The 25,430-nt window shown below is 53.9% G+C and overlaps 2 protein-coding genes across 4 annotated transcripts in view; one reads left to right on the forward strand and one right to left on the reverse strand.

Moving 5' to 3' along the window:
* The window catches only part of GRK1 (G protein-coupled receptor kinase 1), a 101,770-nt gene that overhangs the window by 41,580 nt on the left and 34,760 nt on the right, over nt 1-25,430 (forward strand). The gene's annotated exons all lie outside the window — the stretch shown is intronic.
* ZBTB4 (zinc finger and BTB domain containing 4) overlaps nt 7,767-25,430 on the reverse strand; it is a 29,678-nt gene continuing 12,014 nt past the window's right edge. The window contains exons 1-3 of one of the 3 annotated variants that reach the window (XM_083472493.1): nt 24,383-24,566; nt 22,264-22,346; nt 7,767-13,243 (exon numbers count right to left, since the gene is read on the reverse strand). In XM_083472493.1, the coding sequence (XP_083328619.1) occupies nt 9,506-13,228 (3,723 nt within the window). In that variant the 5' untranslated portion in view covers nt 13,229-13,243; nt 22,264-22,346; nt 24,383-24,566 and the 3' untranslated portion in view covers nt 7,767-9,505. The other 2 variants (XM_083472494.1, XM_083472495.1) reach the window with 2 other exon arrangements.

Genomic DNA, 25,430 nt, shown 5'->3' on the forward strand with positions numbered 1-25,430 from the left:
GCGGGTGGCGCTGTGGGTCAAACCACAGAGCCTAGGACAGAAGGTCTGCCGGTTCGAATCCCCGCGACGGAGTGAGCTCCTATTGCTCGGTCCCTGCTCCTGCCAACTTAGCAGTTCGAAAGCACGTCAAAGTGCAAGTAGATAAATAGGTACCACTCCGGCGGGAAGGTAAGCGGCGTTTCCGTGCGCTGCTCTGGTTCACCAGAAGCGGCTTAGTCATGCTGGCCACATGACCCAGAAGCTGTACGCCGGCTCCCTCGGCCAGTAAAGCGAGATGAGCGCCGCAACCCCAGAGTCGGCCACGACTGGACCTAATGGTCAGGGGTCCCTTTACCTTTTACACCCCGTGCATCTAGCCCAACCCGTTAAACGCAGGAATCTTTTACCTGGTGTAAAACTTGAACCCAAGACCTTGAGACTAAGATTCTCATGCTCTACCAACTGAGTTATCATCCTCTTGCATATTGCGAGGGCAGGAGTCACAGATCCCTCTTGTCTCCCATATGGTTTGGGGGTGAGTGCGAGACTCCAAGATCCCCCATTCAGGGGAAAATGGAGGGTACCCCCATTAGGATTAGGTAAAGGGTAAAGGGACCCCTGACCATTAGGTCCAGTCATGGCCGACTCTGGGGTTGTGGCGCTCATCTCGCTTTACTGGCCGAGGGAGCCGGCGTCCAGCTTCCGGGTCATGTGGCCAGCATGACCAAGCCGCTTCTGGCGAACCAGAGCAGCGCACGGAAACGCTGTTTACCTTCCCGCCGGAGTGGTACCTATTTATCTACTTGCACTTCGTGCTTTTGAACTGCTAGGTGGGCAGGAGCAGGGACCGAGCAACGGGAGCTCACCCTGTTGCGGGGATTCGAACCGCCGACCTTCTGATCGGCAAGTCCTAGGCTCTGTGGTTTAACTCACAGCGCCACCCCACGGATAAATCTGCGCTCAGGGCAGGAGAGCCATATATAAGGTGGGGGACACCTGGCTTGCCAGTTAATATATGTGAAAAGGATCTAGGCCATGCGTAGGCAAACTAAGGCCCGGGGGCCGGATCCGGCCCAATCACCTTCTCAGTCCGGCCTGTGGATGGTCCAGGAATCAGCGTGTTTTTACATGAGTAGAATGTGTGCTTTTATCTAAAATGCATCTCTGGATGATTTGTGGGGCACAGGAATTTGTTTGTTTGTTTTTTCCAAAATATAGTCCGGCCCCCCACAAGGTCTGAGGGACAGTGGACTGGCCCCCTGCTGAAAAAGTTTGCTGAGCCCTGAACTAGGGGTCTGAGTGGACCACAAGCTCAACGTGAGCCAACAGTGTGATGCAGCAGCAGAAAAAGCCAACGCTATTCTAGGTTGCGTCAACAGAAATATACTGTAGTGTTGAACTCAAGGGAGGTAACAGGACCGCTTCGTTCCGCCTTGGTCAGACCACATCGGGAATACTGCGTCCCATTCTGCACACAATTTAAGGATGTTGACAAGCCGGAAGGTGTGCCGAGGAGGGTGAAGAAGACGGTCAAGGGTCTGGAAACCAAGCCTGGTGAGGAACGGTTGAAGGAGCAGGGTGAGTTTAGCCTGGAAAGGAGAAGATCTGACAGCCACCTTCAAATATCTGAAGCACTGTCCCGTGAAAGAGGGAGCGAGCTTGTTTTCTCCCGCTCTGGAGGGTAGGACTCGAACTCGTGGCTTCAAGTTACAAGGAAGGGGATTCCGACAAAACATTCGGAAGAACTTTCTGACAGTAAGAGCTGTTTGACAGTGAGACAGTCTCCCTCGGGAGATGATGGGGTTATGGATCCTCTGCCATCGCTTGAGGCCTCAATAGCCTGGAGGGCTTTTCATCAGCTTCGGCTGGTAGCCCAGCTGTACCCCTATCTGGACAGGAATAGCCTAACTACTGTTGTCTATGCTCTGGCAACCTCTAGGCTCCATTAAAGGTAAAGGTAAAGGGACCCCTGGCCATTAGGTCCAGTCGTGGCCGACTCTGGGGTTGTGGCGCTCATCTCGCTTTATTGGCCGAGGGAGCCGGCGTACAACTTCCGGGTCATGTGGCCAGCAGGACTAAGCCGCTTCTGGCGAACCAGAGCAGCGCACGGAAACGCCATTTACCTTCCCGCCAGAGCGGTACCTATTTATCTACTTGCACTTCATGCTTTCAATTTGCTAGGTGGGCAGGAGCAGGGACCGAGCAACGGGAGCTCACCCCATCGCGGGGATTCGAACCGCCGCCCTTCTGATCGGCAAGTCCTAGGCTCTGTGGTTTAACCCACAGCGGCTGCCTCGGAAGACAGTTCAGAAACTTCAGAATTCAGCGGCCAGGTTGCTCACCGGAGCAAGCCAGTTTGAGCATATTGCACCGATCCTGGTCTGACTGTACTGGGCAGTTTCCGGGCCCAGCTCAAAGTGCTGGTTTTGACCTATAAAGCCATAAAGCAGGAGTAGGCAACCTAAGGCCCAGGGGCCGGATCTGGCCCAATCGCCTTCTCAATTCAGCCCACGGACGGTCCGGGAATCAGCGTGTTTTTACACGAGTAGAATGTGTCCTTTTATTTAAAATGTATCTCTGGGTTATTTGTGGGGCATAGGAATTCGTTCATTTCCCCCCCCCAAAAAAAAATATAGTCCGGCCCACCACATGGTCTGAGGGACAGTGGACCGGCCCACGGCTGAAAAAGGTTGCTGACCCCTTCCCCGGAAGGTGGAAACACAAGAACAGGGCCTTTTCTGTGGTGGCTCCCCGTCTGCGGAATGCTCTCCCCAGGGAAGTTTGCCTGGTGCCCTCATTATACATTATGTGCCAGGCAAAAACATTCATCATCAACCAGGCCATTGGTCAATTAAACCACCGATGGCCTTTAAAACTGTTTGGGGGCGGCAGCTGCTGTTTTGTTTTGTTACAATGTTTTTCGTTTGTTTGTTTGTTTTGGTGCTTTTATACTGTAAACTGCCCTGTCATCCTCAGATGAAGGGTGGTATAGAAAAAATCTCTCTATATAAACATGAGGCGTGTGGACCATTCAGGAATTTCTCCAGGATCGGGTTAGGGATCAGACAAGGCGTAGATCCATCAACTGATTAGCTGTGTGAAGGCGCCAACATTATTCTTGTTGGGAGAGAGCAAATTAAAAGTTTGGGGCTTTGGCTGGACAATTGGCTAGAACCATAGAAATGTAGAGATGGAAGAAGTCATCCAGTCCAGTCTGACGCAGGAACCGCAGCTAGAGGATCTCTGGCACAGGTGTGCAGTCCTGCACTCTGTACATGCCCAGAGGCCCCTTGCTTTTCATTCAGAATCCTCCCAAAAGCGGTCAGATGTTGCTTTCGCCTCCCTCTCCCCCTAACTTTTTTTGGATTCCCCTAGGGCTAAAGTACACAGAGGGACAGAGTCTTGCCCTTTATGGCCAGGCTGTGCCACCCCCCACCCCCCAAACTCTAGGGAGATATATTTGACAGAGGGGCCTGTGTGGGGGTCACCTCTGGGCCAGCAACCCCACGCCTTCCTTGCTTTCTCAGCAAGGTGAATCGGTCATCATCCGGAGAGGTAAAAGGCTATGTTTGTCTACTTGCCGGTTGCAACAGCGGTAAAGGATTAAGTGTCAGTGGGGCAAAGATCTAGCATCTAGGGCAGGATTGGTCCTCCGGCAAGCCAGGAACCAATCTTAAAACCAGGGGCTGGAGGGAGCAGATTTACGGCGCAAAAGGAGGGTGGTTTCCCTCCCCCACTCCCCCACCCCACAGAGGCCCCAGAATCTGATTTATTTTTTCTGGGCAGAGACAGGTTGGTGGCGGAGTGGGGGGAACTTGATGAAGTCCACCCACCCCACAGCTAGTCCGTCCCCCCCACAAGGCCAAACAAACACCCCCAAGGTGGGTCAGTCTGAAATCCAGAAAAGATATTAGCTGCTAAACAGGATTGCTATTTCCGAAAAGGTTAAAATCCCAGCAGGAAAAAAGCAGCAACGCAGGATTTCATCTTTCCAACCTCTCTCCTCTGAATTACAGAATCGAAGGTTTTGGAGAAGGGACCCCCGAGGGCCAGGGGGTGGGTCTGGATGACCCTCAGAGGTCCCTAGGGGCCAAATCTACCATTCTGATTCTATATACTCTTCTCAAACAGGCCAAGAACAACTCTGAAAAATAAGGCCCCCTTCCCCCCCAAAAAATCCTGCTATTTTTAGCAGCACACCCAGGCAGCAAACACCCCCCCCCAGGCCACAGGAGGCGATGTGACTGTGGCAGTGTGGGTTAGTGGTTAGAGCAGGCTTCCTCGACCTCGGCCCTCCAGATGTTTGGAGACTACAATTCCCATCATCCCTGACCCCTGGTCCTGCTAGCTAGGGATCATGGGAGTTGTAGGCCGAAAACATCTGGAGGGCCGAGGCGGAGGAAGCCTGGGTTAGTACGTCAGGTTACACGGAACTGGGAGAGCAGGGTTCGAATTCTGTCTTCCGTGGAGCCAGTCACTGCCTGTTTTGCAGGGTTGTTGCGGTGGGGATTCAAGGAACAATGTACGCCCCAGCTTGAACTCTTTGGAGATAGAAAAAGGTGGAATATTTACATATTGTTAGCTGCAACCACCAATTGGGAGGTAACAAAAGACTAAATGTGACCCCCGTTTTCACAAAGCTGGAATACGCGGTGGGCCCTCACCACTGCTGCTACTGCTTTCTTAACAGTTTCTCGTGGAGCGTATAATTGTCTTTTTATTTTGAAGAAGTTATTTGAGTTACACACACAGATGCAGAGAGATAAATACAGTATTTTTTTTGTCTAACGGACTCTTCACACTTGGAACACTTGGAACAGAGACCGGGAAAAAGCGGCAAAAAAAATTATTATTATTCATCCTCGTCATTTAACATTTTTGTACGGATCCGGCCACCCCGCCACCCGCCCGCGTACTGTATTTATTTGTTGCTGTTTTTAAACCCTTGGTATCGTTCCCCCTCCCCTTTCAAAACGGTTTCAGCAAATCTTCTAAAGTGCCATAAAACTACCTAGAGGTGCTTCTAGAAAGTAACAAAAAAATAAAAACCAAAAAGAGAGAGAAAGAGACAAGTTTACATTCAGTAGCAAACGGTCAACAATCACTGAGAGCCCCCCCAGTGGCGAAAAAGTGCAAAAGATCAGAGAGACGGACAGCTATGTACACGTCAGTGACCGCCCTTCTGCCCCCCACCAAGACTGCCCCACATGCCCTCCCAACCCTGGTGGTCCGGAGTGCAACCTCCCCCCAAAAATAACTTTGGTGCTCTCTCTATCTCCCCATTCTCAACCCTGACCGGCCTCTTTCAACGCATCTGCTGCGAGGCGCGCAGGGGTCCTCGCTGGCGACACTGGATCGTGGCCGGAATCGCGCCCCACTGCCAAACCGTGGGGCAAATCCCTGGCGCAGCCTCTTCCTGCTTAGCCGCCCGGCTTGACCTTTCAACCTTTGCAGGCCGAAAAAACGACCCCAGGCCTGCTGACCGCTTGCCATCCTAGGGATGGGTCAGAGCGGCGGGGTGGGGGGGCCTGTATCCCCACAGCCCCATAGCGGAAGGGGGGGAGTTACACAGGGGGCCTGGAGGGCTGGGTGCGAGCGCAAGGGGCCTGCCCTTTCAAGGAATCGACTCCAGGTCTCCAGAATAATGCGCCTTTTATGATGCAGGAGGAATTTGTGAGCGTGATGTGGGGTGGGGTTGTGGGGGGGGAGGAAGAGTCAGGAAGTCACCCCCCCCAAAAAAAAAACCACACACACCCTCGCCCCAAGCAGTGCCTTCTTATCGGTGGCGCAGCAGCGGAGAAGGAATGTGCAATTTTTGCTGCATTGCAGGTGCGCCGCAGTAGGGATGTTGCGGCCAGGTGGAATGAATGGGGAGGCACCGCTAAAGTGCTGGAGGCGACGAGGGGGGGTGGGTGGGTTAGAGGAGGCACTGCGTTGCAATGGGGGGGGGGGGAGAAGGAGGCGTTACCGGCCCTGCTTGGACAAAAACTGGGGTGGTTTTTTTGGGGGGGAGAAGAGAATTCTGCAAGGCCGTGTTTCTGCTCTGCTGCAGAGAGAAGACTGTGATTTCCTTTTGCAGACCTCGGTTTGCTGCAAACAGAAATTGGGGGGGGGGGCAGCTGTGCTGCAATGCGTGGGGAGGGGGGGAAGGCGAGAGAGGCGGCTCGCAGCATATTCCCTGCATTGGAGCAATTGGTGAAATTTTGCACGCCGCAATTCTCTCTCTATGTCCTGACCCCTCTTTAACTCTCCAAACAGGGGGTCTAGAGGCGCCACCAGCTCCCGCCCCCCTGCAAGCCAGTCTTTCTTTGGAAGCCCTTCTGATCCTTGGCCCCCCCCCCTTGTTCAAGCACCAGTCTCCAAGCAGGCCTGGCAAGGCCGACAGAAGATGGAGGTGCCTTGGTTCCACTGAGGGGGAGACGGGAAAATTCAACAGGAGGCTTTTGGGAGCAATGGAGGAGGCGTTTTGCATCCCTTAAAATATTAAGGGAAGTCTAGAGAGGTGTTTTTTTTAACACTTAAAGCTGAGAATTGAGGCTGGCGGAGGCAGGGCGGGTTAAGGTTACCCCCCCCCCAAAAAAAACCACGACCTCCCTTGGCCAGAACTTTCTAGTTTCCGGAAGGAGGTTGCGGAGGCAAAAATACGCAGCGGAGGCTGCAAGTTTCATGGGTGGGGGCAAAGTTGAAGCTCATTTTAGCAGTAAGAGGGTGGTCAGGAGTGATTTCGATTCCAGAAAGGAATTGCATGTCCCTTTCTTTGCAGAAAACTCCACTCCTGGGTTGACTGTCTCCATTTCTGCTAGCTTATCGAAAGCGCAGAATTGTCGGAGGTACCCAAAGGTCATCCATACCAACCCCATACAACGCAGGAATCTCAGTTATCTTATATTTTGGAGGAGGGCGGAAGCTATTTTGCTCCTATTGTTCAACAGGAACCTTTGGAAGTCCGAAAGCTCATCACACCCAGAAATCTAGCAGCAGGACCCTGCTATCGTCTGGAGTTCTGCAATAAATGAGCCTTTTCCCCAACCTAGGGCTTTTCAGATATTTTGAATCACAAAAACCTGGAGGGGACCGGCCCATTTTGCGAAAGGTGCGCCAAAACATCTGGCATGCATAACTCTCCTTTCCTCCTCCCGTTGTCCGAAGCCTTTAGGCAAAACTCTACCCCTCCCTTTAAAAATCTTCGATATCGAAAACCTCCACATATTGTCTCTTCAAAATCCTTCTGCTTGCTTTTTAAAGTTCATGCAGTTTTCCCTAGAAAGGTGAGTTTTCTTTCGCCACCCCCTACTAATTAGGGGTTATTGTGTTTTCGTTTTTAAAGGAAAAAAACAAAATCCCCAGTTTTGGTCCTTTCGTAAGCCAAAAAATATCCACAAATTTAAATGTTTTTTCATCTTGCAAGTAGGCAGAACGCATTACCCCCAGGCTTAGAAAACACCTAAGGCTTTTTAAAATAATGGGGCGATTGCCATCCCTAACCCCGCCCTGCCCATATTCTCTAATCTAAAATAATAATAATAATAAACCCACTCCCCCCAAAATATGAAGAGTGGCCTTCTGGAAAGCCGCACTCAGTTCTCCCTAAATCCTAAAAAATATTCCATTACTTATTTATTTGGGTTCGTAGCAAGAGAAGGGAAGAGGGAGGGGTAAGGAAGAACAGCTTTTTGATCGCCTTCCTGGAGAGGAAGGGAACATTTCCATATCTTAAAACCATTTTGAAGACTTGCCCAGCCGCCTTATGGACAGGGCTGGCTAAAAATAAGGGAGTTTTTCCCCCCCCTGATGCAAATGTAAACCTAAGTGGTCCAGAATGCTCATTTGCATGACAAATGCCTGTGCCCCTTTCAATCCTCGGGAGGCTCAAAGCTCGCTTAAGCCACAGCTGGAAAAATGCTTTCTTGCATTAGGTAGGACTAGTTTGTTTATTTATTGAGAAAGAGAGAGAGGGAACGCAAGCACAAAGAGGGCTTTTGGGTTTTTGATTCCTGGACTGTGAAATGTAACCCAACTGCCCTATTGCTGAGTTTAGGTGGTGTGTGTGTTTGTGTGTGTGTGTTTTGGGGAGGTAAATCCCAGTATGGAGGAAGTGGGAGGGAATGTGTGTTACTGGGAGGGTGGGGTTATGTGCTGTGCTGCTGTTTTTTGCAAAGGCGGCAGAAGTGGGATGAGCTTGGCGGAAATTAAAATCACAGTACACAGTGGAATCCGGTCTGGTTGCCCACCCCACTCCGGCTGAAAGGGCACCCCCCCCCCAAGAGAGAGAGAGAGAGAGAGAGAGAGAGAGAGAGAGAGAGAGAGAAGGGCAAGCTACCAGGATGGCAGCAAACTTGGCAGCCCCCACTCCTGCAAACTGTGTCCATATGCGATGCAAAGCTGTTGTTGCTCTTTTGCGGCTGTTGCAAAAACCCTGGAAGACCAGAACCTACAGAACCGTCCTCTCCCCTCCTCACCATCTCAACAGGACACCCTGCCCTCCTCCTCCTCCTCCTCCCCCCACCCCACCCCTTCCTCCTCCTCCTCCTCCATCCAGCCAAAAGGAAAATGTGATTCATCCCCTTCAAGCTGCAAAACAAAAAAAATCGAACAGGGAGAAATAAAGCAGCTGCCAAAAGCAGAGGCTAGAGATCCGAGGCGCTGGGCCGGAGGAGGGGGGGCCAGAGGGCACACACACCCCCAAAAAGGGGGGAGAGGGGGGAGACAGTTCTGTGGAATGAGACCTTTTCCCCCTTGGCAGGGGGGAAAATGGCGATTTGGGGAAGGAAGAGACCTGGAAGGCAAGAGATAAAAGGGGCATCGGCTGGTGGGAGGAGCCGAAAAAGAGCTCCGCCCCCAAAGCAGAGGCTCCTCCTCCCAGCTCCGCCCCCAAAGCAGAGGCTCCTCCTCCCAGCTCCGCCCCCAAAGCAGAGGCTCCTCCTCCCAGCCGTCCCTTCCCAGGCAGGGGTAACAGGGAGAGCCAAGAAGGGGAGGGGAGAGCAGGATTGGGGAGGGGGGAGACGACGACGAAGATTTGCTTGTGCAAGTTCACTCTGAAAATATATATACGGAGCAAGAAGACATTCATATGGGGTGTGGTTGGGAGAAGGGGGGGAAGAGGGGTTACCCTGTACCTATGTTCGCTGCTACGTCTTTTTTTTTTTTTTTTGTCTGTTAAAAAAAAAAAGTATTATCTACGATGTGCCCACTCGACAAACCACGGGGATGTGAAGTTGTGGGTCAGGAGGCTGCGCTATGCATCCCCCCAACGCCACTCAATGCTCACCTCTGGGTTCCATAGCTCTGTCTCTCTCTCTGCCGCAGCGCTGCCACTGCAATCTGCCTCCACCCCCCACCCCGAACATCCCTTCTCGGGGAGGAGGGGTCGCCTTCCACAACCCCAGAGCGCCCCAAACCCTCCACTGGCTGGGCAGGAGCTGTTGTCCAAAGCCACAAGAGGGTGCCATCTTGGGAGTGGCGGAAGCGATGGCACCCCTCGCCCCCGGCTGACCCCCTCCGCCCCAACCTCCCTTGGTCCTCCCCCTCAGAGAAGGCTCCCTTTCTTCAGCCTCTCCGGGGCAGGCAGCTCCCCTCTGCCCTCGTGCGCCGCGCCAGCCCCCATCGCCATGGCCACACTGGAGGCCGCAGCGGCAGAGCCGTCGTGGACCTCGCCGCGACACGGGTTCACCGAGTAGCTGAAGACGCCGGGGAGGAACGGCAGCGGCTGCCCCTTCTCGTCCGGGACGACCATGTTCAGAGCCACCGGGAGGGTGAAGTTGTAAGGGTAGGCCGCCAGCAGTTGGTGGCCGTACATCAGAGGGTAGGGGTCCGGGTAGAAGCAGACCTTGCCGCCGTCTGCGCCGTCGCCGCCACCTGCCTTGCCCACGCCGCTGAACTGGATGGCGCTGGGGTAGGCGAGGAACGAGGGCGGCTTGTCCTCCAGGTCCTTCCGGGTCCGACAGCTGCCCGGCACCAGCAAGGGCAGCGGGTACTCCTGGACAGGGTATTGCTCCTCCTCCAGCTCGGGCGCCAAGGCCTCTTTCAGAGCAAGACCCGTGTGCGAGATGACGGGGTCCTGCAGGGAGTGCGGTAACCTTGGCGGGAGTTCGGCGAGGCTGGTGGCCGCCTCCAGAACGGGCGGGTGGGCACTGAGCTCCTCTGGAAACGGAGACTTGTTCCCCTCTGCCAGGGGCACGGCCTCCTCTTCTGGCACCGGGGTGCGGCGTCCGTAAGGCTGCATGTCCACCGCGACAGGCCCCTCCTCCTCCTCCTCCTCGGGGACCTCTTGCGGGCACAAGGGCGCTTCGCCGCTGGAGGACGACACCTGCATCTCCTGCATGGTCTCCTCTTTGACGACGGGCGCCGGCACGACAGCCACGGGAGGAGCCTCCGCCGCCTTCTTGGAGTAGGCGATGACGGTGGTGAGGGCCGGCAAGGGCGGTGGCTCGGGCAGCTCACCCTCATGGCGCTTCATGTGGCGGCTGAGAGCCGCGGCTGTCTTGCACACCTTGGTGCAGCGGGCGCAGGTGAACTTGACCAGGGGCTTGCGGCCGACGCGGTGGGCCTGCGAGGGCGCCAGGGGCAGGTTGTCCTTGGCGAGGCGCCCATGCACTCGCTCGTGCTTCCTCAGTTTCTTGAGCGCGGAGAACAGCTTGCCACAGGCGCCACACTCGTGCTTCCACTCGGAGCCGCGCCCGGCTTTGGGAGGCTGGCTCGGCCCCTCAATTTCGGAGGCAGCCCCGCGGCCGGCGGCAACTTCCGCCGGCACTGAGTCGCTGGTCCCCACATCCTCCTCCTCCTCTTCTTCCTCCTCCTCTTCTTCCTCCCCAGCCTTCTCCGTCCTTTTCATCCAGCGCAGAGAGCGGAGCTTGCGGTGCCACCGGGACTTTTTCATCTTGGGCAGCGTGTTGGCGCCAGAGCCGGCCTTCCGCTTGGGCTTGTAGCTGTAGTAGGGCCGCCACAGCTGGTCTTCGGCGTCGCCCCTGTCGCTCTCCTCCTCGCCGCTCTCGTTGGCGTACCCCCTGCCGGCGTGCTTGCCGTGGGGGACTTCTGGCGCCGCCTCCTTCCCACTGCTCTGCTCCCTCCCAAAATCAAAGCGCTTGCCCCCGACGCGGCCGCCCTTGTCCAGCATGAGGTCCGTCTCGGAGATCCGCCGCTTGACGATGGCTTCCTCGCCGATGCGCACCGTGATCTGGCAGAGCGGCGCAGCGCGGCTTTCGGAGGCGGCCCCGACGTACGCCGGCTTTGCCATGTACGTCATAGTCCGCCCGGAACGTGGCCCCCTGGCCCTGGGCTCGCCCCCGCTCTCTTCCATAGCCCGCTCGTCTGCCTTCTGCGACTGGATGTACTCCTTTAGCACTTGCTTCTTGATAGGCCTGGCCACGGCGGAAGATGGCACCTGTGTCGGCGGCAGAGGCCCTGCCTCCGAAGACTTGCTGTTGTAGGTGATCACCGAGGGCGTCTGCGACAACACTGACGTGCTGTGGACGATGACCGAGGAGGCGGGCCGCCCGTAGGCGATGACGGAGGCGGCCTCTGCGCTCAGGGGCCCCGGCCTCTTGTCCGAAGGAGCGTTCTCGCCCGCGGCTGGGAGCGCGGGGATCTCCGGGCCCGCCGCAGTTTCCTGCGGCCGCGGAAAGCGTTCCGGCTCGGGTATCTCCAGGGAGCCGCCGTTGGCAGTGAAGACGGAAGCAATGTCGCCATTGCCCAGCGAGGAGACCAGGTTGCCGTCCAAGGAGTCCCCGTCGCCCAGCGCCATGGGGATGGGCTGAGCCGGGAGCAGGAGGTTGTCGGGCACCAGGCCTTGGCTGTAGGTCTTGTAGGGCCTCTTTTGGGAGCGCATGGGCAGGAGGCGGTAGAGTTTGAGGGCGTTCAGCTTGGGCTTGTAGCCTCCGTTGGGCGTCTTCTCGGAAGAGATCAGGCCGGGGTTGATCCCGTGGAAGGCTTTCTGGTGGGTCTTCAGGTTGTAGTAGGTGACGAAGGTCTCCCAGCAGAAGATGCACTGGTAGCGGCGCTCGCCCGTGTGCCACACCTCGTGTTTGGTGCGGTACTCGGCCAGAGCGAAGACTTTGTCGCAGTAGCGGCAGGGGTACTTCCTCCGCCACGAGTGGACGTTGGAGTGGCGCTTGAGACTCGAGAGCGTCATGTACGAGCGCTCGCAGACGGTGCAGAAGTAGATGATGTGCCCGTCGACCACTTTGACAAAGTGGTCTTGGTCCGAGATGTAGTCCATGCGCTGCAGCCCGCGGTGGCGGAACAGCACGCTCTTCTTGGAAGACGGCGGCGGAGGCGGCTTGGGAGGCAGCCCGGGACTGGGCAGCGCCTCGCACGCGGGGACGCCCTCCTCGGCTTTCTCCATCTCCTTGCACAAGACCTCGTGCGTCTGCAGCCGCTTGATGTGGATGAAGCTCTTGCCGCAGTGCCGGCAGGAGAGAGAACGGCGCGTCCGGTGCAGTTTCATGTGCAGGCTGAGCGCCGACGACGTGGTGAAGGAGCGGCCGCAGCTCCCACAGCAGAAGGAGCTGGCGGCCGGGTAGGAAGCTCCGGACGGGGGCGAGCGAGAGGAGGCCGGCCCTTGGTGGTCCGCCTCGCCGTTGGCGGCCGAGGGGTTTCCGGGGGAATCGTCGTGGTCCCAGCTGACGCCTCCCTTCAGCACGTAAGCTAGGTCTGGCTGGGGTGGCGGCCCGGCGGCGACCGAGCTGAGGTTGTACAGGATCTTGGCGGTCTCTGTTTCAGGGTCGGGCTGGCCATCGCTGGCCGGGCTGGAGGCTTTGGCCAAATCGTGGAAGCTGAGGGGGCTGGAAGGCTCGGCCGAGCGGGAAGGGCAGGTGAGGTCAATCGGCGAGCTGCACGGCCTGGAAGAGGGCCCGCCCGAGTCGTCCATCTTGGTGCCCGCCAAGGGGTCGTCCAGGTCCTCGAGGCGGGAGATGCCGAGGCGGCGGCCGATGGCCCCGATCTCCTTGGCAGCGGCCGGGCTGGGCACGGAGAGCCGGGAGTTGTAGATGAAGTTGAGGACGTCGGAGAAGACTTCGGCTTGGACGTCGGGGAGCTCCAGGATCTGGCTGGGCTGCTGGCAGCTGGACTCCTCCGACAGCACCTCCTTGAAGTAGGGGCTGGAAGCCGCGAGGACGTTTTTGTGGGCCTTGAACTTGGTGTCTTCAGCAATGATGGTGATATCGCAGAACTGGCCACGGAGGCGCTGCTCGTTCAGCTGGACCAGGAGGGAGCTGGAGTGGCCAATGTCCGTGAGCTCCATTGCTGCAGCCATTCAGCTGCCTCAGACCTGCAAGAAAGAGAGAAAATAGGAGGTAGTAATGCCTGAGGTTTTCAACAAAGAGGGGAAACATGCAGGCTTAGTTGCTGCTGCTGTTATTGTTATATAATATTATAATATTATTATAATAATAATAATAATAATAATAATAATAATAATAATAATAATAAATTATTTATACTCCATTCTTAGGGAAATTAGCCCTGAGTGCTCACTGGAAGGACAGATCCTGAAGCTGAGGCTCCAAGACTTTGGCCACCTCATGAGAAGAAAAGACTCCCTGGAAAAGACCCTGATGCTGGGAAAGATGGAGGGCACAAGGAGAAGGGGACGACGGAGGACGAGATGGTGGGACAGTGTTCTCGAAGCTACCAGCATGAGTTTGACCAAACTGTGGGAGGCAGTGGAAGACTGGAGTGCCTGGCGTGCTCTGGTCCATGGGGTCACGAAGAGGCGGATACGACTAAACGACTAAACAACAATATATTTATACCCCGCCCATCTGGCTGAGTTTCCCCAGCCACTCTGGGCGGCTCCCAATCGAGTGTTAAAAACAATACAGCATTAAATTTTAAAAACTTCCCTAAACAGGGCTGCCTTCAGATGTCTTTTAAAGAAAAGATAGCTGCTTATTTCCTTCACATCTGAAGGGAGGGCGTTCCACAGGGCGGGCACCACCACCGAGAAGGCCCTCTACCTGATACCCTTTCACCTCGATTCTCTCAGGAAGAGAACCGCCAGAAGACCCTCAGCGCTGGATCTCAATGTCTGGGCTGGATGATGGGGGTGGAGATGCTCCTTCAGGTATACTGGGCCTTTGAGGCCGTTTAGGGCTTTCAAGGTCAGCACCAACACTTTGAATTGTGCTCGGAAACGTACTGGGAGCCAATGTAGGTCTTTCAAGACCGGTGTTATGTGGTCTCAGCGGCCACTCCAAGTCAGCAGTCTAGCTGCCACATTCTGGATTAGTTGTAGTTTCCGGGTCACCTTCAAAGGTAGCCCCACGTAGAGCACATTGCAGTAGTCCAAGCGGGAGATAACCAGAGCATGCACCACTCTGGCGAGACAGTCCCTGGGCAGGGAGGGTCTTATCCTGCGTACTAGATGGAGCTGGCAGACAGCTACACTGGACACAGAATTGACCTTCACCTCCATGGACAGCGGTGAGTCCAGAATGACTCCCAGGCTGCGCACCTGGTCCTTCACATGGATAGAGCCCCTGTTCAATGAATGGATGGAGGGTTTCTAAGAATCCTATACCGTTCTTCGTCCAAACAGATCCCAGGGCAGCGTGCAAGATAATAATTCGATTTAGAGACTGCCTCTTTGAAACATGTTTATGCAATGTCCGACTTTTTTGGGGGGGTTAAAGTTGTCATATGATAGGCCAGTCAGCTCAGTTAGTTGGCACGTGGTGCTGGTAACACCAAGGTTCGATTCCCATATGAACCACCTGCCTATCATTCCTGCACTGCCAGGGGTTGGACTAGATGACCCCAGGATCCCTTCCAACTCTATGATGATTCTATGACTGTTTATAATTACGATTATTCTGTGTTTTTATATGTGTTGGAAGCCATCCTGAGCGGCTGGCGCACCCCAGCCAGATGGGTGGGGCATAAGTAATAAAATTATTATTATTAATTTATTATTATGAAAAACATACCAGTTATAGGGGGGTCTGACAACTGCTCGACGTAGTCAAAAGACTGGTACCGATTCATTGGAAAGATGCTACTATTGCCCCCCTTTGATCTATGCATAGACAACAGGACAAGACCTCATTGAAGGGATTGCTTTCTGACGCAGATTGTGTCTGGATAATGATACAGTAGACGAAGAAGAAGAGGAGGAGGAGGAGTTTGGATTTGATATCCCGCTTTATCACTACCCGAAGGAGTCTCAAAGCGGCTCACATTCTCCTTTTCCCTTCCTCCCCCACAACAAACACTCTGTGAGGTGAGTGGGGCTGAGAGACTTCAGAGAAGTGTGACTGGCCCAAGGTCACCCAGCAGCTGCAGGTGGAGGAGCAGGGAATCGAACCCGGTTCCCCAGATTACAAGACTACCGCTCTTAACCACTACACCACACTGGCACAGCACAAATGCACAAATGTGGAGGCAGACCATAGAAGAATGGAATCGTAGAATTGGAAGGGACCCTGAAGCTCATCTCATCCAACGGCCTGCAAAGCAGGAATTTGCAGCGGCCCCATACGGGGATCAAACCTGCCACCTCTGGCGTGGTGAGCGCCGTGCTCTAACCAACGGAGCTGTCAATAATAATAATAATAATTTATACCCCACCCATCTGGCTGGGTTTCCCCAGCCACTCTGGGCAGCTCACAGCACACATCAAAACAAACTAAAAACATCAAACACTAAAACTTCCCGATACAGTGGTACCTCGGGTTACATACGCTTCAGGTTACAGACTCCGCTAACCCAGAAATAGTACCTCGGGTTAAGAACTTTGCTTCAGGATGAGAACAGAAATCGTGCTCCGGTGGCGCGGCAGCAGCGGCAGGCCCCATTAGCTAAAGTGGTGCTTCAGGTTAAGTACTGTTTCAGGTTAAGAACGGACCTCCGGAACAAATTAAGTACTTAACCTGAGGTACCACTGTACAGACTTCCAGAGTTAACACTAAATACATTGCTTCTGGTAAATGAGCCATGGCTAGAGGGCCGTGAAAATTTGTGTCCCTTTCAGATGTCTTGTAAAAGTCAGATAGTTGCTTATTTCCTTGACATCTGCTGGGAGGGCGGGTTCCACAGGGCGGGTGCCACCACCGAGAAGGCCCTCTGCCTGGTTCCCTGAAACCTCACTCCTCGCAGGGAGGGAACCGCCAAAAGGTCCTCGGAGCTGGACCTCAGTGTCTGGGCAGAACGATGAGGGTGGAGACGCTCCTTCAGGTCTACTGGGCCTTTGAGGCCATTTAGGGCTTTCAAGGTCAGCACCAACACTTTGAATTGGGCCTGGAAAGGTCCATCTCTTACACATGGCCATGGTGCCTAGTAGCCGTGACCCCTGACCTCTCGAAAAGAGGGGTGCCACAGCTGGGGGAGAGGTCTCAGGAGGGGGTCTCTGGGGGTCTGCCTGATGGCTAGGAACGCCAGCCAGAGTGGCTAGGGAAACTCAGCCAGATGGGCAGGGTATAAATAATAATTATAATAATTATTACATTCAAATCCCACCTCTTTCTCCCCGGGGTTCAAGGTGGCAGGCATAGTTCCTGCTCCTTCCCCGTTATCAGCTCCACAACAACCCTGCGAGGCTGGTCAGGCCGAGAGCGAGCGAGGCCCCCCGGCGAGTGGGGATTCGAACCCGCGCGTAGAAAGGGCTGGGAGAAGGCAGCCAGGAGAACCACAGGGCTCTGCTTCCCGTCAGTCCCGAAAAGTCGCTTGGCTGCCGTTGACATGAGTCACACCGAGGGAAGCAGCGGGGTGATGCTGGCATGGGCAGGCTGAAGGCCATCAGGGGAAGAGAGAGCGGCCTGTTTGAGCGGAGAAGCCCCCAGCCCACCCCTCCTCCCCACAGGGCCCCCCGGTCGCCCACCCCCTCCCCACTCCACCCATTGGGGAGCCATTTTGCTCCAGGAGCTCGTTCCTCCAGCTGGCAAGCCTAAAATGGCTGAAGGAAACAATTTCCCGGTGCCAGCTCGGATTAAGCAGCTGATGCCTTGGCCCGGCCCGCTCTCCGGAGCTCAGCGCGGAAGCCGCTCCAAGAGGCTTGCCTCGTTGCCCCCAGACGCTCAGGCGCCTCCTTTGGCCCGGCCGGCCCCCTCGTGTCAAGGGCTGGCCCCCGAAGGCACGCTCTGGCCTCTCCCCGCTGCAGAGACGTGGGAGAAAATCTTGTGTGTGTGTGAGAGAGAGAGACAGAACAATAGGGATGCCCACAATGTTTTCTTTTCTTCCAAGCCCGTCTTTCGCAAACTTCCCTCCTCCCTCGACCTGGGTGGGACCGTCCCGACGACGCAATTTCAGGCCATGGGTGGGTGTGCGCGCGTGCGAATGGGCTTGTGCCTGCATGCACGGTGAGTGTGCATGCGTGAGTGCGTATAACACGGCGGCAACAATTCCTTGAGGGTCTCTCTCTTTCTCTCGCGCACACGCGCATATATATAAACTCCCTTCCCGGCTGCGACAGGAGTACCCAAACGGAAAGGGGGTTTCTATGGAAACCAGCCTGGATGACGAAGAGAACGGTTGGGGAGGGAGGGAGAAGGAAGAGGCAGCGCTCTGTGGCACACAGCAAGAATTTGAGGAGGGGGAGGCGTGTGTGGGCCTGGCCTGAATGTGGGTAAATGCAGAGAGGGGGCATGCGGGAAGGTCAAGACACCCGATGGCGTTCCGACAGGTCCAGCACCCAGGATCTCTCTCTGGCCAGGAGATCCTGGACCCCACCTGGGGGGTCATCCAGACGTCCTTAGGCAGCCCCCTTCATCCCCATCTCTTGAGCCTGAAATGGGTCTTTAGGCTGACTCTAACCACGCATTCTAGAGACGCGGGTGGCGCTGTAGGTTAAACCACAGAGACTAGGACTTGCTGATTGGAAGGTCAGCGGTTTGAATCCCCACGACGGGGTGAGCTCCCGTTGCTCGGTCCCTGCTCCTGCCAACCTAGTAGTTCGAAAGCACCTCAAAGTGCAAGTAGATAAATGGGTACCACTCCGGCGGGACGGTAAATGGAGTTTCCGTGCGCTGCTCTGGTTCGCCAGAAGCGGCTTAGTCCTGCTGGCCACATGACCCAGAAGCTGGATGCTGGCTCCCTCGGCCAATAAAGCGAGATGAGCACCGCAACCCCAGAGTCATCCGCAACTGGACCCAATGGTCAGGGGTCCCTTTACCTTTAACCATGCTTTCTATCTGGCACCGGGGCCAAAACAGCTGTCACAGATTTATCCCACTATCCCCTAGCATCCAAGCATAGATCCCAGAGGGATCCCAGTTATCTTGGGAAAACCTCACCCCCCACCTTCGACTGACAGCACGGTCGGGTCGCAGCCCGATCCAAGGTGGGTCGCAACAGGAGCACCTGGCAAATACAGTGGTACCTCGGGTTACAGACACTTCAGGTTACAGACTCCACTAACCCAGAAATATTACCTCGGGTTAAGAACTTTGCTTCAGGATGAGAACAGAAATCGCACGGCAGCAGGAGGCCCCATTAGCTAAAGTGGTACCTCAGGTTAAGAACAGTTTCAGGTTAAGAACAGACCTCCGGAATGAATTAAGTACTTAACCTGAGGTACCACTGTATATGTGGGCGAAAGCTTAAGAAGCAGGTCTCTAAATGGCATCAAAATTGCATCCTGGGTCTTAAAATTATTATTATTATTTGGGAGGTTTTTAAGGATTGATGTTTCATTATGTTCTTTATACGTCCTTGAAGCCACCCCAGATGGGCAGGAAATATTATTATTAATAATAATAATAATGTTGAAGAGACCTAGGGTGAGAGTAACACAGAACCACTTTGCCTCCGTGAGCCCTGCACCACAGGAGCTGGGAGGCTTTGCCTTCGGGGCTGAAATACACTCTGCACATGCCCGTTGGAACATGCCATTATACTGCCAGAGCCTGAGACCTGAAGCTCCGAGAACACCTGTAAATACATCAGAGAGAGAGAAAGGTAGAGGAGAATAAAGCCCATATATTCAATAGGGTTGGGTAAGGTCCCCGTACCATAAAGAAGGCTGATCGCCGAAGAATGGACGCTTTTGAATTTGGTGCTGGAGGAGACTCTTGAGAGTCCCATGGACTGCAAGAAGATCAAACCTCTCCATTCTGAAGGAAACCAGCCCTGAGTGCTCACTGGAAGGACAGATCCTGAAGCTGAGGCTCCAAGACTTTGGCCCCCTCATGAGAAGTGAAGACTCCCTGGAAAAGACCCTGATGTTGGGCACAAGAAGGGGACGATGGAGGACGAGATTGTGGGACAGTGTTCTCGAAGCTACGAACATGAGTCTGACCAAACTGCGGGAGGCAGTGGAAGACAGGAATGCCTGGCGTGCTCTGGTCCAAGGGGTCACGAAGAGTCGGACACGACTAAACGACTAAACAACAACAACAAGGGTCCCCGTAACCATCCTATCCGGAGGGCAACCCTTCCACGGACACTGCATTTTCTCTCTGCCCCGAATATGGAAATGAACGCGTGCCCCCCCAAATGGAACGGTCGCGGGAAGGGAAGCAAAAAACTTTATTTGCCTCGCCCGCCACTTCCGTCCGCCTGCAGTCCAGGGTGCTGCAACCGAAACCGGGCTCTGCGACGGTGGGGAGAGGGAAAGGCTGGTGGATCGTAAACAAGAAGCGAGGCAGGATGGATTTCTGCGGGTCTGAGTCACGAAGGCTGAGGTCAGCAGATTGCAGGGAAAGGCACGGCAGCCTGGAAGAGGCTGGAGGGGGGGGTGGAAAGAGGAGGACTGCAATGTTGGGTCTGTGCACCGGAGAGAGAGAACGAAAAAGGCCAGGATAGAAAAAAAGACCCTCACCTGGACCAGCCTGCTGCTAGAACCTTTGCCCACCAGATATTTTGGGACTGCAACTCTCGTCCACTGTGCTGGCTGGGAGTTGCAGTCTGAAACCCGCGATGAGACCAAGTTGGCAAATCTGCCTTTCCGACTTGCGTGTGGGTTTCTAAAAACCTACCAAAGTCACCTCGCTCCGTGGCAGGAGAAAGACCTCTGTCCCGAGGCTGGAAAATCCATAGGTTCCTACATTTTGCCGCAGGTTCCGAGGGATTTTGAGACCTGCCAGCAAGTCTCTGCTCCAATTTTAATCTCCTCAAATGTAGGATTCTTGAGCCTGGTTTGAAAACCACCCTTTGTGACCTTCAGCCACAGGGGGAATCTCTATCTCTGCCAAGCCCGCCGGGCAGGGAAGTTGTAAGGATGAAACAGGAAAAATCTGTATATTTATTCCAAGTGTCTTGGTGGAGGCAGCCTCACCCTATAGAAATTTCAGACGTGCGGAGGCTTGTGGAAATGGGAAATGCAATTCACACATGCTCAGAGGCCCTTGTCACAAGCCACCCTGCATTCTTAGGAGGTGGTAAATTCAAGAGCCTTTCGGACAAGTTCCCGCTGCTGCCGTCTCAAAATTCATTTCCCCTCCCTCTACTCTCTGCCTCAGTTTCCCCCAAAACGAAACAAAAGTAATTGTAATACACAGATTACGCTAGTAGGACTGCAGGAAGTTTTGTAAGGAGGACTATTTGAAATATTGCAAGAAAGACTAGGAGGAGAGTTATTAAGGTAAAGGGATCCCTGACTATTAGGCCCAGTCATGGCCAACTCTGGGGTTGCGGCGCTCATCTCGCTTTACTGGCCGAGGGAGCCAGCGTACAGCTTCCGGGTCATGTGGCCAGCAGGACTGGTGAACCAGAGCAGCGCACGGAAACGCCGTTTACCTTTCCGCCGGAGCGGTACCTATTGATCTACTTGCACTTTGACGTGCTTTCGAACTGGTAGGTTGGCAGGAGCAGGGACCGAGCAACGGGAGCTCACCCCATCATTGCGGGGATTCGAACCGCCAACCTTCTGATCGGCAAGTCCTAGGCTCTGTGGTTTAACCCACAGCGCCACCAGCGTCCCGGGTGGAGAGTTATTAGTTAATGATAATTAAAAGTAACAGAGAAATTAAGAAATGCAGAATAAGTGATAAAGAATGAAAAATCATCAGAGGAGTTGATGGAATTCTAAAACATTGTATGAGATAAGAAATTATGTTATATGATTGCTGGAAATGATATGTTAAAAAAACCAATAAAAATGTATATATATATATAAAAATAAAAACAAAACAAAACAGAAAACCCCAAATGTAGCAGTCATCCTCCCAAACGTAACAAGGTCTCGTTCTTTTTTAAAAAGGAAAAGCCAAGCTCTTTGTACAATTGGGAAGGGCCAAGATGGCTATCACCACCCTGCAGCCAACCACATGACAACCAAAACAGATCAATAAAAACGGCCGCCAAACGGCCTTATGTCTCATCAAGATAGGAAGGCCGAGACTGGAGTCAGAGCCTGTGGACACCTCACTCCAGGTCCCACACGAAACATTTAATTTGTATAGGTTCCTCCTGTTAAAGTCCATTTCTGTTTGTAATTTAGCTCCGGGAGGAAAGGGATCTATGCAACTCTAACAGACTGGCCTTGTATGCTGATGGAGCTGAACAAATAAATATTAAGAGGCTGCAAACTTGGGGTGGGGACCCTCCAGGGCAGAGAAACCAAAAAACCTGTGGCGTTGTGGGTCAGCGCATCTGGCTGTTAACCAGAAGGTTGGTGGTTCGAGCCCACCCAGGGATGACTGTGGGCAGAATTCCAGCATTGCGTGGGGTTGGACTAGATGACCCGCGGGGTCCCTTCCAATTCCAGAATTCTAATTTGTATTTTAATCTTGTTTTTAAGTTGTATTTTAATCCATTGTTTTTATATCTGGTGTTAGCCGCCCTGAGCCCGGTCTTGGCTGGGGAGGGCGGGGTATAAATAAAAGTATTATTATTATTATTATTATTATTATTATTATTATTATTATTATTATTATCATCATCATCATCATCATCTGCAGAGCCAGTTCTCTGGCCTAGACCACCCAGCCAAGGGTAAGGCTGTTTTGCAAGGCAACTTTCAGGCCGGGCGGACTTGGAAACCAACCCATGGGTTAAAAAATGGCGAGCCAAACGGAACGTTCTAGAAGGAGGCAACGAGCCAAAGCGAAGGCTCTAGAAAGAGTCATGGCAACCCAACGGCGGTTGCCATGGGGACCAGAGCTAGAAGCAGGGGCTGGCCTAGATCCAGGCACCGTTGCCGCGGCGACACAGATGGGGTGGTGACTGGCCTAGATACAGCCGCTGTCGCTATGGCGACCGGAGGTGGCGTTTCCATGGAGACCCACGCAGGCCTTCTTCCCCACACCTGGGGGTTAGGACTACGTTTCCCAGAAGCCCCGGCCAGCACCTCTTTCCCTCTTGACAGCACCCCAAGGAGAACAAGTGCAAAGGAAGCGTGATGGACGTCAGCCTTACCTACACGAGTAGACCACATCTACTGGGTGTCTGTGTCCCTGTTGCTCAAGATGCTGTCTCCAAATCCGCCTGAACAGGACCGTCTGGGTGGGGGGGAGAGAAAGAGACGATGTGTTAGCCCAAATTTAAACTGTTTGTTATCCCTGTGCCCAACACACCTTAAATTCTGCCGCTAGAAAAGGAATCTTCCATTAAAACCTATGCAGCTTTTCGTTTCAGTTTTGGATTTTTCTAAAAAGAGGGCAGAAATGGTCAAACGGCGGGCAGAGTTGAGGCTCTGTTGCATTTGGGGTCAGAAACAGGATCACAGCTGTCAACGCTTCCCTTTTTTCAAGGGAAATTCCCTCATTCCAAATAGGATTCCTCGCAAGAAAAGGGGAAAGTTGACAGCTAGGAACAGGATCCCAGGCCTCAAGAGGGGATAGAATAGGCCAGGGGTCGGCAACCAAAGGCCCATGGGCCAAAAGCGGCCCGCGGAGGTCATTTGACCGGCCTCTGAGCCGCCCCCAAACTGAGCTGACCGCTCACGCGCTGCGCTAAACCAATGCAGCGCGGTACGGGGACTCACTTCCGCAGTGCCGGAAATTGCGTCTGCGCACGTGCCGGAAATCGCGCGCTCACAAGCACATGTGATCCAGCTCACGGACGGATCTCTGCGGGACCAATCCGGCCCAGGCAAGAGAAACCGGGCTGACCCCTGGAGTCCAGTGGTACCTCGGGATGCGAACGGGATCCGCATCCTGAAGCGAACACAACCCACGTCTGCGCAGGTCACGTCTCGCCGCTTCCGTGCATGTGCGAGACATCATTTTGACCATCTGCGCATGTGCACACAGCGAAACCCAGAAGTAAAGTGCTCCGTTATTTCCGGGTCGCCACGGAGCGCAACCCGAAAATACTTAACTTGAAGCACATTTATCCCGAGGTATGACTGTAGTCACTTCCTGGCACCCTCCATAAAACACACCCACCCCTCAATCTACCTGCAATTCTGATTCTATAATAATAATAATAACATTTTATTTATATCCCACCCTCCCCAGCCGAAGCCATGGTCTATTAGGCGCAGGAATGAATTCAAATACCCCCCCATTCATCAGAACTAGAAACTTGCTTTATTTTTTCAAGAAAACCGAGTGCGTGACTGACTATCCTTCCTAGGAAGAAAAAGCTTACGATGGTCTGAAATTCTCAGATTCCCCTCTGTCAGATATGACAGCAGTATCAACCAGGACTTATCTATTTAACGTGCCGTTCCTGTTACTTCTGACTGAAGAGAGAAATAAGATCGAAAACAAGACCCACTGCATTTAAAAATATTTTAAAGGCTCGTATTTTTCCACAGCGTCACTCTTTTTTAAAAACAACAACCAAATCTTGCTTTCATCATCTTTCCCTGAATGCTTGCCCGCCATTTCGGCAGAAAAGTTGTATCCGTTCCTCATACGCACATCATGGAAAATTTGCCCCTATTAGCACAATTAAAAGGACTTTGTGATTAACACCTTCCAGCCCAAACTTACAGGTTTCAGTACATTTAGATTACTAAAAAAAGAGAGTCACGTATAGATGTCTAATTAAATGGTAGATACTGGGAGCGAACAGCGAGAGTGGCTGGAAGCCTCAATTGCTCTTACGTTCCGCCTCCTGAAAAATCCAGAAACCTTAAAATAAAATAAAGGATGTCACCAGCTTGCCGAGTTGCTATTTCTGTTCCCCTTTGAGCACAGATTTGCGGACTTTTTTTTTTAAGGTTGTGTGGCTCAGAGCAGGGGGAAATTCGGTCCTCCCTTTCCCCATCTTTCTGGCTGCCTCTTCTGCGCAGCATTCGCAGAGGAGGGGGCACCGGTTTTCCACTAGCTTTGGGCCACAAACGACTGCCTGCCCCTCTAAAACGAAGCCCTGGATTCGAATCCAGTACCCTCAGAAGGCCTTGCTGCGGCTCCAGCAGGCCTGGGTTCAATTCTGCTTCTAAACACAAGATGCAAAATTTCGCTGTGCGATCTCAAGCCCTGGCTCCCTTCCCACCGGACTCCGCTTCCAGAAAACCCCAAAGTCAAGGGATATCCTAGGTGCCGCCTAGCCCACAGATTTCCCCTCCCGGAATCGAAGCCCCCACCATGTTTCCCCGCCAGCGGTGGCGAGAGCTGAGCCTCCGAGCTTGCGTAGCCAAAGGAACCCGATCCTCTGCCATTTCCGGAGAGCCGGTGATCTCAACAGCGCCGACTGCCTTGTGTTAACATCCTCCTCCCCAGCTTACCACTAGAAGAATGCAGAAAGGCAGGCCGGCAGAGAGGGCGGAAGAGGAGAGAGAAATTAAAAGCCCTTCCTGGCTGCCAGAGAGGCCACAGCCTCCCAAAGTCACTGCCTGGCAGGTCCAGGCAGCGTAACCTTTGCTGCGCAACAGGCCGGGGCGCGGGGATCTCTGCGATCAGGCCTGCGTCAGCCTGCGTGTGTCAGGATCTGCAGTCAGGTCTTACAGATGGGCGTAACCAAAGACGGGGACGCGATCCGCCACACCGACACCGTCGGGCTGAAAGGGGCTTCAGGTGTCTTGGGTGTCAGCTGCAAAAGGGGGGCTGCGCGGTTGCACATTCCTCTGCAAAACGGCGGGTGTTATGTGTCCATAGGGAGAAAGCCGGACGCTGTTTCGGTATGTGGGTCAGGCCGAGAGGCCGAGAAGCGTCACCCAGTTGGATTCGGCCTGCACGGGGAGCCCTCAGCAGCGGGGTTTCTACGCCTGGCGCGCAGCGGGCATGATGCGATTCCAGAACGGGCAATGTGGTCGGGAGAATGAGATGACGACGGCCGGGATGGAGTGTGTCCGGCACAGGCAGATATCTCGGAGGGTGCGCTTCTGGAGACAGGAGGAAAAGAGGGGTGAGAGGGTTGCATCTTGCGTCGATTTTGCAGGAAATCTGGAATATAACAGTGCTATGGTTTTCCCAGTAGTGACGTATGGAAGTGAGAGCTGGACCATCAAGAAGGCTGATCGCTGAAGAATGGATGCTTTTGAATTCTGGTGCTGGAGGAGACTCTTGAGAGTCCCATGGACTGCAAGAAGATCCAACCTCTCCATTCTGAAGGAAATCAGCCCTGAGTGCTCACTGGAAGGACAGATCCTGAAGCTGAGGCTCCAAGACTTTGGCCTCCTCATGAGAAGAGAA

This window comes from Podarcis liolepis (genome assembly GCF_965112155.1).
Source record: "Podarcis liolepis genome assembly, chromosome: 13".
Taxonomy (NCBI): domain Eukaryota; kingdom Metazoa; phylum Chordata; class Lepidosauria; order Squamata; family Lacertidae; genus Podarcis; species Podarcis liolepis.